The sequence below is a fragment of the Cheilinus undulatus genome, linkage group 8 (genome assembly GCF_018320785.1).
Source record: "Cheilinus undulatus linkage group 8, ASM1832078v1, whole genome shotgun sequence".
Classification (NCBI taxonomy): domain Eukaryota; kingdom Metazoa; phylum Chordata; class Actinopteri; order Labriformes; family Labridae; genus Cheilinus; species Cheilinus undulatus.
In genome coordinates this window covers 26,618,387-26,633,075 of record NC_054872.1, presented here as the reverse complement: position 1 = coordinate 26,633,075, position 14,689 = coordinate 26,618,387, and the positions used below count along the sequence as shown (strand labels likewise).

General features: G+C 37.2%; 1 protein-coding gene across 1 annotated transcript; it reads left to right on the top strand.

Annotated features, from left to right (window-relative positions):
• Window positions 1-51: 51 nt before the first annotated feature.
• On the top strand, window positions 52-12,036 carry LOC121513528 (repetin-like). The gene is made up of 5 exons (XM_041793330.1): window positions 52-208; window positions 3,115-3,269; window positions 3,381-3,536; window positions 11,434-11,577; window positions 11,661-12,036. Exons 2-5 carry the CDS (start codon window positions 3,132-3,134, stop codon window positions 11,838-11,840), a joined length of 618 nt encoding a protein of 205 aa, XP_041649264.1. The 5' UTR covers window positions 52-208; window positions 3,115-3,131; the 3' UTR covers window positions 11,841-12,036.
• Window positions 12,037-14,689: the final 2,653 nt, after the last annotated feature.

Below are 14,689 nucleotides of genomic sequence, written 5' to 3'. Positions count from 1 at the left end.
CGCTATGACAGTGGGAAAACATTGGTAGGGATGGTATGTTTGCACTCCACGTTTCTAGCTCCCTCTCTTGTCTCCACACCCCTCCCTCTCTTCTCCCTCCCATCATTACAGGGCGTTGTCGAGCTGACTATAAATTGTTGTATGAACTTTCATTGAGCCCCTGCACTCTTTACCAAGTAGACTTGAGCTCCTGCCTCACTGTGTTCTGGTAAGTTACGTTCCTTTTTTTCAATATTTTGGCTAATGCTCGTTTTCCTGCTTACATTTTGAAGTTGCGCTTGTCACTATTCTCTATTAAGAACAGTAAATTCGTAGCCTCGTTGTTCTCCTTCATGCTACCAGAGACGTCACGGATTCATTCAAAGCTTCCCGTTTCTAGAACTTTCGGTCTGGTCAGTGTTCATGGTGTTTTCTTGGGGGAACTTCGGGGCGTTGTTGGCGCATTACGCACAACTTTCCACTTGTGGCATGTAGCGACTGGTCCTGTCTTATCTCTCTCCTCAGTTACTTCACTATTCTCAGCCTCACTTTTCTGTATGTCTCGTGTTTGTGAGGAGCTCAATAGAGAAAGAAGACCTGGAGTTGTAGGAGTTTTGAGATATGGTTTTGGCTTTATGCGCCAGAATATGATGTGTGATAAGTGAAGAATCTAGTTTGAGTGCCAGCAAAACCAACACCCACATCCTCATCTGACAACATGTTAGTTTTGGATAAAGCAGCCTCAGTGTTGAAAGAAACCAGAACTCACTAAGAGTTCAAACACCGTAAAAAAAACTCTTTAAAAAAAGTTTTCAAAGTTGACTTTCTAAAGCATAAGCATGAGAATACACACGAAGTAGCCTATAATCAGTGTTTGATTATTTATTTGTCCTAATACTGCCAGGTAGATTAATTTTCAGAAAAAGTTCCATTCATATTTAGATTTTTTTTAATTAAAGAGTTACTAATGACTTAATATCAAATACATGCATGTAGTAAAAATACAAAATTTATACAAGAGGTACATTTTGCAGTGGTTTCTACTTGGGTAAATATACTTAGTTACAGTAATGTTCTCATTTATAAGACTACTCCTCTACCTTTCGAAGATCTGTACTTTTCTATGGATAACTTAGAAATGACCTGTATTTTAAAAGCTCTAGCGCTTTACATTTTCACATTTTTTGATAATAATAAACTAGCTTTATTCATATAAAATCGTTATTCCACACAGTAATAAACCACAACTGTGAGGTACATGAAGAAATAAAAGAAGTGAAAGTTTAAGCACTTGCTGACCAAAATAAAGTTCCTCAAGGGGACAAGGAAGTGTATAGTGTGTCATTGTTTCATATCATAGCATATTATATTGTATTGCACTATACTGCAACACACTGTTCCCTATCTACTTCTATCCCACTTTGTAATATTGTCTCATATCATTTCATTCCATATATTTTTACCCTATCATATTGATATGAGCAGTGCAGTGTAACTTCCCACTCACCAGACGTACCACGCCCTATTTAGCTGAAAATGCCCCAAGTGAATGACAGTATATCAGAAAGCAGTGAAAGCAGCACAGTTAAACACCATTTAGTTGTGCTATCTGCTTCAAACAATAAAAAAACGCTAATTTATTACTCTTTATCCTTGAATGATGGAGTCTAAAAGGATCACTTTGTGACTTTGAGCTGAAATAATGCAAAAGTAAAGTGATTGAGTGTAGTACCTTTGTTGTGCTTAGCAGGAGCTGTAGTTTGCCTGCCTGTTGCATTCTTTTACCTAATAATGATGTGTTAAATTATAAGACTCTTTGAAACCTAGGTGTTATTTTTGATCATTCTTTTTCTTTCGACAGTCACATCAAACAGCAAAAACAAAATCATGTTTTTACCATCTTAGAAATATTAATAAACTCAGGTCACTTGTTTCCCCCGCTGAACTTGAAATGCTCATACACGCCTTAATTTCATCACAGTTTGATTATTGTATTTCACTCTTCACCTCCCTCAACACACTAAATCGCCTCCAGTCAGCCAGAGTACTAACAAGGTCAAACAAATTCTCCCACATCAATCCTGTACTCAGATCCCTTCACTGGCTCCCTGTTACATTCAGAATCAAGTTCAAGATCCTCGAACTCACTTACAGATCCCTGCATGGTCAAGCTTCAGATTATTTGTAAGACAGCATCCACCCTTACCAGACGTCCCGCCCCCTCAGATCAAACACACTAAAATATCTTTCTATCCCACACACCCAACTAAAGACTCGGGGTGATAGAGCTTTTCAAGCCATTGCCCCAGAAATGTTGAATGAACTGCCCCTGTCTTTGCGCTCTGTAAACTCTGTGAATGACTTTAAAAGTCAGTTGAAGACTCACCTGTTTAGAAAGGCCTTTGGTTGATTAATTTATTCTTCTGTCATGTAATATGAACTCTTTATACTGTGTGTGTTTCTAATGATATTGCTCATATTTTCATAGTATACTATTGTTGTTATGACTATTGCAGTCATGTGGTGATTTCATTATCATCATTTTTATTCTCTGTATTTTTAATCTGTGTAAAGCACTTTGTGACTGCTGTTTATGAAAAGTGCTATACAAATAAACTTTACTTACTTAAGATCAAACTAGTTTAATATAATTGAAACACACACATAATGCATGTAATGTCATTTTATGAAGTCTCTGTTCACAAGAGGGGTTGTTTGTCAAGTTTGGTGTAAGCGTCCAGATAGACTCTCAAATACACCTGTAACTTTGTTTATTTGATAATGTTATGATGCCAATGCTTGATCAGAAAAGTGGCTCCCAGTAACCATCAGACTCTGTTAAACTTTTAAGTTTTTAAATCCCTTAAGATCCCTTCTTTCTGATTTACTGCTGCTAATTTTGATGGAATGTTTTTTAATCCACAAAGAGATTAGGCTGCATTGTTCGGGCAAAGTACCAGGATGGATTGTTCTTATCAATTGTATCGCATTGCATTGTATCATATCCTTGTACACTGCTTAACAGTCCATACTGTACTGTTTCATATCAGTATTGTATTGTGTCATGTACTGCATCATAGCTTAACAGAGGTGCCTTTCGTTTTAAATTTATACCAAAACTCTCCCTTCTTTCAGCACCTACTACTGCAGCCATGACTGAGTTGGAAAACTGCATGGAGACCCTGATTAGAATTTTTCACCACTACGCTGTTCAAGATGGTGATGCGAAGACCTTAAGCAAAAAGGAACTGAAAAAACTTGTTGAAACCGAGTTACCCAGCTTCTCAAAAGTAAGAAACTTTTTATAAAACTTAAATCTCTGCTCACAGTGTGAATTAGCGTACAGATATAGTTAATGCTCTGACTTTGACTATTTACCTTTCCTGCTGATGCTCTTTCAGGCCCAGAACAACCCTAAACTTATTGACTGCATGATGAAGGATTTGGACCTCAACAAAGATGATAAGCTGGACTTCGAAGAGTTTTTCCCCCTGATTGCCGGCCTCTCCATGACTTGTGAAAAGATGTTCAATCTCCATCAAAAGAAGGGCAAAAAGTGATGAGCAAACAATAGGGATAACCATAATTTTTTTTTTATAATAAAATAAATTTGTGGCACGATATGTGCGAGATTCACAAGTAAAAATGTCTGAATATTCTGTTTTTAAGTGATCACTTGTTCATATGTCTTTGTGCACATAGTTTTACACATTCTTTGCTTGTTATGTACATCAGACTAATAGAGATAAGGTGCTCTGGCGCTGAAGAGTACACACATGAAACAGTTCATTTCTCTCATAAATATTCCTTGATTGCCGATTGTGTAACTAATTTAATATGGGAATGTGCTGATAACAGATGAGGTCTGAAGGCAGTGCAGCATGCATGCCTGAATGTCAATTCTTCATGTTTGTGTAGAGCAGTCAGCTTGCCTACCACTGCTCACAAGAGGAGTTTGAAGGATTCTTTTCTGACATTTGTATATTCACATTCCTCTGTTATCACACACTTTATGCAGCACTTGCAGCTGTTTGGAGTATAAACAGACCAGAGGGGAATTAATATGACATGCATCAACAAACACTGAATTCCACACATTTTGATAGGAAAAATGTGGCATAAGAAGTAGTTCAAGGAAATGTTAAAGCACATGTAACACAGGTAATTGGTCAATTATCAGTCATTTCTAAATGGGTCATGGCTCTAGCAGAGCAGGGGAGGAGTCTGATTTTTTGACCTCTTGAGCCCTGAGTGTAATTGATCAAAAACTGTTAATACTTGTATCTTTAAGGCTTTGCACACCATTTTAGCATGCATGCCACAATCCACACATGTGTACATTTAGTTATGTAAAAAACAGGTAGATTAATACTGAATGTGTAGCTGGGTTACAGTTTAAAGAAAGGTAGCAAATTTATCAAACATTTTCTGCACACACATGCTAAGAGAGAGCGTGCAGCGACTAAGTCAATAAATGAAGTATTCATGCTAAACAATAGAAAAGGAGACCCTGAGGTCCGCTGGGAGGAAATAAAAATGCCAGTGAAAACAGGGTAGTGCCTGTGTGACTCAACAGGGGAAGCATCGAGGACAATCCCAGTTTAAGGCTAGAGTCGCTGCCAAAGCCTAAAATAAACAGTGGAACATCATATGTTCCACCATGAGTTTCATCAGGATGTTTTAAATCCATTTAACCAGGAAAACCTCACTGAAATTAAAAAACTTGAGACTGTCCTGGAAAAGATAGGTATAATGAAATTGTAAATAACATCAAAATTGTTTGAAATTGTTGACAAGGCAGGGTCTAAGATGTCTGTAAAGCAAAATGTCAATTCATCATGGTATAGTTTTCTCATATACTTAGCATGAGTTTAGCAAATGGATGCCACAGTAAGAGACCAACACTTTCCATATTAAACAAGGTTACAGTTTAAATACATGCCAAATACATTTTTTTTAGTAAGGTGTGGTCACAGCCCAGCCAGCATGCCATCTGCTGATCATATACGAGTTTTAAAAAATCAGGAAGTCATGTCATCTCATCACCACTAGATGTCGTTAAAGTCTTATATTCAATTTGAACACTCCTGCAACTGACATCAGATTCAGAGTTTATATCTTAGAAATATTGTGTTACCTTGTTAGCTACTATAATAGATATAAAGATGTCATCATCCACAGAAATATTTCTGAGTCTTATATTTCCTGGACTGATAGGGCTTGTAGAAAATAAAATCAACAAATTAAACACTCAAATTAAAACAACACAGGATGAGATCCTTGTTTAAGAAGAAAATAACTATTCTATCTGAAGAACAACATCAGACAAGCAGAAGAGCTGCTTTGTCCACAGGGGGCGCCACAGTCGACACAGATTAAAAGTTCCTCTCCTCTTCTATCTGCCTGAGTGTGAGCAAACCAAAATGTAGGAAAATTGTTATTCTGGATGCAGTTGCACTTATATGATAATAATTATTTGGATTTGGAAATTCACTTTTTGCAATTCAGGCTCAGGTAATCCAACTAACTTCTGTTTTCTTTTATAAAAGAAAACCGGACTGGATCGTCTATAGTCTTAGATGTCAGCAGTAATCTAGATGCAGTACAGGTCTTGAATTCACACAGTAAATCTTTAAAAATGCATTCTCTCCACTCTTAGGTGCACCCTAGTCAAGCTAACACAGTGGGGACTTCATCTCGCTCTTACAGTGATGTTTATAAAAAGGGACCCTAATTCAACTCTCATTTTACTATAAAAAGATCCCATTTCCTCTGCAGACAAAAATTATCTTGTGTTATTGTTTCACCACTCAGTGTCAGTGTTATTATTTTAAACTGGCTCTAGGTTTAGACTCTAGGCTTCACAATACCCACATATGTAAAATGCCTTGTCATATTTTTCATCCACACTGGACGCTGTTTAAGGATTAATGGCACTCAGCATAGTTATTGTTAGCTGTTAGCATCCGTAGCTAATACTGGGTGAAAAAATGCTGTTCAGTAATTGGTTAAATATGTCATATCTGCAACAATATTCTGGTTATTTTGGACGTAAATCTCTACTACTTTAGATCAACCTTATGTCTCTGTGGTGCAACTGAACAATGACACAACTTAAGTTAGAACTTAACTAGTTTCAACGCAGGGTTTAGTTTGGACTTTACACCAGAACTTAAGGCAGAACTTGCGTATAGCTGGTGCAACAGGACACAGATTTAGAGCACACTTCTAGAGCAGTGCACTATTTTAAATAGTAAATATGAAATTCAAACACATAAAATACATCTCTGCATTCATCTGATTTTCAAATCAAGGCAGTTCTAGAATAGTGTTGCCAATTTAGACATGAAAAAATGTTTTGAAATGCAAAGTAACTGAGTTTTAACATGCAATTGAGAATATGATCAATTGCAAACACCTATCAAATCCATTATTGATTTTGACTTAAAAAAATGTATAATCTGACAACCCTAATCTGCAGAGGTCTGGAATTTCAGAGTAGGCAAAGCTCTGATTTCTGTCTGTAGTACATTTACAGTCTGAACTGTACAAGCCAATCACGTATAAGCAGACTTTGATGTATGAGGAAAATATCAGTATGGGTAGCAAAACCGAAAAATTGTTGACAACAAAAACTTTTGTCTACATGCAGATTTCTGCCTAAAAGTTCTGCTGACAATCCATTACAGATCAGATAGTTCAAAAACTCATCACAATCATAAATGATCACTTCCTCTTGAGGACAGACCTGACAAATATTAAATTTTTACTCATCATGACACAGTTTACTTAAGACCCATTGGTTGCAAGGAAGTCACAAGAAAATGTGGCTCTTTTTTTTTTTTTTTTTTTTTTTTTAGCTCTGAAGTATCAGTACTATATTATCTATCTGACAGACAAGATAATCAATAGGTTCCAGGACTGCCAGTGCTCTTACTTCATAGCCCTTATACTTCATCTATAGAGGATGCCAATATGAAAACTTCTTACAGCTGCTTTCCACAGAATATTTTAACATCAGCAGCTTTATGATTTAATATTTCATGGGGACTAAACCTTTTTTTTCCGTAAATCTCAATTTTATCTCATATACCTAAAAGCAAAATTAAAGTAATGCCTCATTTTTCAAATGTTTTGTTTGATATTTTTAAACTCAAGAAGGATTGCCTGATCAGGTTCAATATTGTATTTCTCTTTCCATTTGATCAGCCCTCTTCTAATTGGTCACATCAGCTACCTTTCATTGGATTAGATTACTTTTGAACACTTGGGCCCCAGGTCAATTTTAAGGAGAATAAAGGAATATGATCAAATATTGCCAAGATAACAGTTAATTCTTCTCTAAAATCTTTATTCATCTTTATCAATTCTCCCAGTCATTCTTTTGGTTCCTGAATCAGACTTATCTCTGCAGAGGTCCAGAACCTCCCCAGCAGAGAAATTGTAACTCACACTCCCACCAGCAGAGGATATAGAGACCAAGTTTTTGTAATTAACGTCACATGATCTCTCGTCTCTGTTTCCTTTTCCTCCCCTGCAAGGAGAAACTGATGCCATTTAAAGTGAAAGTAATATGGCTTAAGTGAAAGAGAGGCTGCTGCTTAACTGTTTGAACTGAGCAATGAATGAGACTTGGCAAAAGAGAGGGAGAGGAGAAGAGAGGGAGAAAATGCAGCCTTTCTGCTGCTTTGGAAGAGATGGGCGGAAAAAGCAGTTTGGAGTTATGTAACAGTTTAGAGGGATGAATGGGAGTACATCTGGATCAGACCTGCAGAAATGGAAACAGACTTTTTCAGAAGATTTGGGACTAATGGGGATTTTAATGTATTAGAAAAAAATGAAAATTAGAGTAAGCATGATAAAGTTGTCATTACAGTAAAATGTTTACACTTTCATATGTTGCAAGCAAACTTCAATACCCAATGAAATTGCACAATACAGGCAGTGTTGGAGTTGTTTGTGCTGGAGTTGGCATGAAATCTTTGACAGATTACTTCTTTTCCTAAGCTGTCTTCTGTAATAAAAGTCATTCTTTTTTGTTTCAGTACTTTTGGGTAATATCTATCATCAGAATAAGAGAAACTCTATTCGTTTAAAGCATCTTAGTATTGATAAGTTTTAAAGTATTGAAAATTCATACAACTTTCTTGGGCAGGAAAAGGAAATGGATGAGCCCCTAAAAGGCTGAGTAAATGTACACCTTGCAAAATTCATATAATAATATCAGTATATAAATATGTCGGATTATTTGTATGAGTGTGAACCTCTTCAATAAAAACATTCACCTCCTCGACCTGGTTCTGATTAGTTTTTGGAGCTAGCTTAAAAAGGCTTGACAGCTTCTTGTTGGGGCCAAATGCCGTATAGCCGTACTATCCTCTCTGCCATCCTGACTTTTGTGTGGGTACTGGCATGGCTAGACACACATGACATTACTGACTTTATAACTCAGTGGGTTTTCCCACGACTTCAACATTACAGAAAAATGCTCTTACCATTCTGAGAAGGAGTGGGTACGTTTTGGTACAGGCAATGATCAATCTAACTTTGCCAAGTCGAGACAGTCTGGCTGCAGGCCCTTCATCTCGGACATCCACTTTCACAGACCTTTCATCTGAGAAGCATAAGCCTATGTCTCAGAATAGAAACACATGCTAAAGCTTTAAAAAAAAAATCAGACTAAACTTCAGTTTAGGGTTAGGGTTAAGGTAACGGTTTGGATATAAAAAGTTAAAAACCCAACCAGCAAAACCCAATTATAAAATGTTTTATAAAACTGGGTAAACAGCATTGTTACAGGAAAAAACTAATCTTCCATAGAAATATTGGTGCACAGCAAAATTAGCTCTGTTGGCTGTGTAAGCTACGTAGATAGCAGAGCTATGTAGCCAATGTAGCTAAAGCTAAGCTCACAAAGCAGTGATGCAAGACAAGGATTTATGTAGCTAAGTTATCTTTAGTTACATATGCTAAAGCTCACATTGCTAAAGCTAACTTAGCTATAAATAACGATGCTACATAGCTAACATAGCTAAAGCTTAGCTCACTAAGCAACTATGTAAGCATATCAACGTAGCTATGTTAGCTTTAGCTATATGTGCTAAAGCTCATGTTGTGAGAGCTAATTTAGCTACATTGGCCTATGTAGTGAAGTGAATTACGTAGCTAGCATAGCTCTGTTACCTTAAGCTATATGTGCTAATGCTCATGTTGCGAGGACTAAGCTACATCAGCTTCCGTAGTGATGTGAAATATGTCGCTAGCATAGCTCTGTTAACTTTAGCTAAAGCTAATGAAGCTAAAGCAAGCCAACTTTCTTGGAATTACTTCTAAAATAGGTCGATACATAGTTTAATCCTGGATTAGAATTTGACCTATTCCTCTATTTTATTTATGGAATATTTCTTATTCTGCAATGTGTTTTTTTTTCTTAGTTTAAGAATAAAGTGTAATTTAAAAAAACAAAACAAAACCGGTAATAGATTGTACGGACAAATTACGGCACTTCCTTTCTGAGATATAAGGCGTCTCAGGTGAACGGTCTGTGAGAGTGGCTGTCAGAGATGTACGGTGTACAGCCAGATTCCATGTCTGTCTTCGGGCAGATCCACCTTGTAAATCCTTAATCAGAAATATTCATCCCCAGTCAGAGAATGAATGGACCAGTCAGTATCATTTAGGAGAATAAGGTGGTAGCTATGGGCAGGTTTACTTGCACTGGAAATCTGTATACAGTGACTGCTGATGAAGAGATTAGCACAGATGTAGCTATAGTAGTAGTTTTATCAGAAGTGGACATTTCTTTATTGCAACAACAGCAAAGAACTGCACTGAAAGCTTTATTTGGTTGAAAAGATGTTTTGCTTTTGTCCTGACTGGCTTCAGCGGTAGTTTAAGTAACCACCTGACTCCACTGACAGTGAACAACAATAACTGCAGCCTGTTGGGCATGCATTATACAATTCAATTCCAAGGTGGCACATGCCCTCGATGTCATGTGTTTGTTGCTCTGATTGGCCTGTAATCAATGTGACAGAAACAATGCTTGTCCAGTCATTTTTAGGGATTTTTTAAAAGGTTCTGCCCTTCCCAAATACTGTCCTGCCAGGCTATTATAAATCAAATGTAATTTTTTGTTAAAGCTAGAGAAATTGATTACATTGCTTAAATTTAGCATTTAGCAATGATAAGCATATTCACTCAGAAAGCTTTCCCCTTGTCCTCCTAATAAGGACAGCCTTCTTCATGGGGCATAACTGCCAAATAGCTGGTGATTAGGAATTTAGCTAGAAGCCAGTGCCATAAAAGCTTCAAACTCGGCTCATGGGCTAAACCAGGACTCTACTAATGCTGCTTTTAAGATAAACAAGATTATTAAATTTAAGTTGAATTCCAAAGACAATAAAAATCAATCCTTCACTTTGTTTCCATTTTTATTCTTGATAACAAAAGAAGTAAATAAAACCTCTTAGAGACCACAAAATAAACTGAAGTAACCCACATGCATTTGGAAGTGCTCCTGATATTACTAAGCGGTAAGTCCCCAGTTTAAACTTCACAAGTATGACTATATTTTGAAATCTAGTCACAAATTCCACATGAACAAACATTGGGAGTGGGACTTGAACACACCATTTCAGGGTTGGATGAAGTCTACTTATGTAACTTTCCACTCAGCAGAGCAGCCTTTCATTGAAGAGGATCGCCACGCCTTAGATGAAACACTACTCTGTTTGCACTCACATGATCACAATGTCAATGTATGCAACAACATAATTCTACAAATCAGAAATATATGCATATATTTCTCTTCAAGTGACATTTTCTTTGAGGTTCAGCTTTGAAACAGACGTTTGTGGCTGCTGGGTGGAGGGGGGCACATTTCCACTGCATGAATCACAGCTGGTGAGAGGGTGTGTGGGTGTGTGTGTGTGTGTGTGTGTGTGTGTGGTTGTATCCATGCCACAGGATCAGAGCTTGTGTGTTTGGCTGCCTCTTTAAGAGGAGGCTTTCCCACTGTCTGAGAACAGTCTCAACGGAGAAGCCTGTCAAACAGGCGTGATCTCTCTTACTTTGTGGACCTCAACAACAAGGTGAGTTCTGATTAAAAATACGGCATCAGAGGAGGGAGTTTAGTGGAAAGAAAGAAAAGACGCATTCAGATAGTGAGCTTCAAATGTACAGAAATGTTAGTGTTGTCTGTTAACCTGCACTTTTCTAATTGTTTCTAGTTTAAAAGTAGTTTTAACAGTGTTTTTGAGCTTTTCCCGTCAAAGTACAAATAAGAGAAGCTCTGGGCGTTTATTAACCACTGTCTCTCATTGACTGATACTTAGAAATGTCGCTGTGTCTGGTAAAATCAGCTTTTCTGCCCCTCCTTTCTTGAATGCTTCGAGTTTACTGTTCCCTCCCTCTAAACTGCTCACAACCACATTTTCACCCTCAGCAGCCTGAGACATGGCTCGTCTGGATCAGGTCATCACAAACATTGTGGATGTATTCATGGAGTATGCTGATGATGAAGGCAAGAAAGGCCAGCTAAACAAAGAAGAGCTCAAGAAAGTGTTGGAGCAAGAAATACAAAGCCCAGAGTTAAGAGTAAGAGATCCATTACAACCATTCATGTGTGCTTTTCTTTCACTGTACGCTGTCATCTAACTGTAAAAATGAATTTTCTGTAGGGAAATATAAACGCTGATGAAATCGAAGAAGCCATGAAGATGCTGGACAAAAACCACGATGGCGAGGTCAACTTCCGAGAGTTTTGTCGTTGTGTGTGCGACCTTGCCAAGTGCCATTACCAGAAGAAAAAAGGCAAGGGTGGCAAGAAAAAGAAGGAGCAGGAAGGTGAAGCAGATTAACAGCTTGGCCTTAAAATGGCATTTTAAAGTATTTAAAGATGTATTACACATATGCCAGACACATATGTGACTCTGCTGATGGTTCTGAGTGATGGTATTAGTAGTATTTGTGTCATGATCCTGCATGCAAACTGTAGATTTGTGAAGAATTTCACCTTCCATTCTAAATGAGAAAAATAAAAACTGAAAAAGTGAAGCTGTTGTGGGCTTCCTCGTCTGCCTGTGGCAATCAGTGCATGAGTCATTGTTGTGTATCTGGTGTCACTGCTGTCAAAGGAACAAGCATAGGCTCATCAAACATTCATCAGACATTACTTGCAATGTTCTCAAATGCACATATCACTATCACAGTCACCTCGATGGAAATGTCTGCTCTGGTTTTTTACAACGCTTTTGACAGAAGACTTACACAGGTCTATTTCTCCCTCAGTGTTAGTGTTGGTGTTAGTATTCTCTTGTTTATATAGGCTACATTAAGCAACATGAGCATCAGTGAAAAAATGTATGTCCAAGATCACACATAACTCAAAATGTAGTGTATTTTATAAGGTACAAAAACATTTTGTAGATTGAATTTTAAGGGTGCATTCACACCTACATTGACTGGTCCAGACTTTCAGACATTTTAGTGTGAATCAAAATGACAGGTTTGAAACCTCCCCTGGAACATGGTCTGGACCAAACAGCTGGATCTTGTTTGGGCCAAAAGCGGTGCATTAAACTGAAACATAGTCCGGTTAATGCCCAGTGTGGAAGCATTATTTTGAAAGGTTTGGACCTTCTTACTGAAAGGAAATTATGGCATGTGAACCAGAAAAGGGAAATACAACAACAAATCATAATGACCTGCAGACGCACATGAGGAGAAGATATTATTAGGGTCCAATTAGGGTTCTTTTTCTGCATAAGACGATAAAAATTGTTGTATAATGAGGAAGCTCATAAGGCAACTTGGACTAGCCATATTTACTGCTCTTCAAGTTGGTGCTGTTGATAGCAGTAAATAAACAAATATACATGATGGTGTGAACAACAAATTAAATCCATTTTTCCCTACATACAAGCTGTGTGCATTATTCAACACACTGACGTCAGACACCAGCTGGCCAACTAACCCATCACTGTAAACTAAAGAGCATGCAACCCACGTAGTTTTTGACAATATCACGTAGGTTTGTCATATAAAATCTGTTTGCAATAATTACAGTGTGAAGCGAAAACCAACGGCACCAAATATACAAACAAAAACACGTGCCTTGGTCCAGACCGTCAGGTGTGAAATCACCCCGGGAGAGCGTTGTTGTACCACACTGGGTGCATTGTGAAAAGTAGTAGCTATACAATTGCTGGTCACTAAAACCTAATATCATAAACCATCACATGACATGTCACTGCTCTCACATATGGCAGATGAACACAAGGAACACAGCCAGTGTGAACAGAGCATCTTACCAATATTAATTTCGTCAGCTAAAACTATGACAAAAATGTTCATCGACACCCTTTTTCCATGAAAAACGCTAGACTAAGACCAAAGATCTATGATGACTAAAACTGACAAAAAGTAAGAGTAGTTTTCATCAAGATAGCTAAAACTAGACTAAAATGTCATGCAGTTTTCATCCGATATTCAAAAGCCATGATATTTCTCTACTGGTGGTAAATCTGTCAAAAAACAAAACAAAACACAAAAAAACAATGTATCTTTATCTGTTCTGCCTTTAGCTGTAGAAAGCAGGGACCCCAGGTTTGGCAGAGTGCATAAAACACACTACCATGATTTGGTACCAGATTTAGGCAAGAAATTAAATGCTTGGACTAAAAGTAAAGACTAAAACCTGAGGACTTTTAATGGACTTAAACTAGACTAAAGTGTCTTGAGTTTTCGTCGACTAAAACTAGACTAAAAGTAAAAAAGGGGGGAAATGACTAAAATGGGACTAAAACTAAAATACATTTTGTCTAAAGACTTAAATTTTAAAAAGCTGCCAAAATTAACACTGCATCTTACAAAAAACAAATTCAAAAATACTGGAATATCCCTTTAACAGGATGGTGAAAACTGCAAATAAAGATACAAAATATTAAGTGTTTGATGTGGTTTCATATGAATTGCATCATGCATTTAAATGAATGAAAACTACAAATCATAGAAATATATTCTTAAAATACCTAATGACTTATATTGCCTAACAGCTCTACAATAACAGAAACTACTCACAGCATTACCTGTCAGGTGTTTCTTAATGGATGGCAATGGATTATCCTCAGCTTGCCCTGTCCAACTACTGAAACTATTGATTTAATCCCCATTTAAACACCATACTGGCAATGCATACACAAACTTAAGAAAATTTCAAGGTATAGACAGTGAGATATGTGTTATTTTTTCAGTTTTGATAAATGTATGACAACTTTATTATACTTATATGCTATGTATCAGTTGTTATTTTTTACTGTGAGGCTTACTGCTACTATAATTTACTTAGTAATTCAATATTTGTGATTTCTTAAGGGTTTTTTCAGATAGAATTGCAAGGAAAAAATGAGCTCTGCAACCCTGATGTCCTGACCCTGTCAGGAGACACCGCAGGACCACCCTAGATAACTCTGTGAGCTTTTTCAGCCATATAAGTTACTTAAGAGGGCTGTTTAAGCAAATCGGCAGCAGCAGCTGTGCAGTGTGTGCCTACAAAAACATGAACTATTCTAATCAAAATAACTTTTAAACCAGGCTTTATACATGTTAATTTCTGTCAAGTCAGGTTTCTAAATGGACTGTTTGTGTGTTCTGGTGCTCATGTAGCCTGCCTCTAGTGGACAATCAAAGAACTGCTGTTTTCTACATC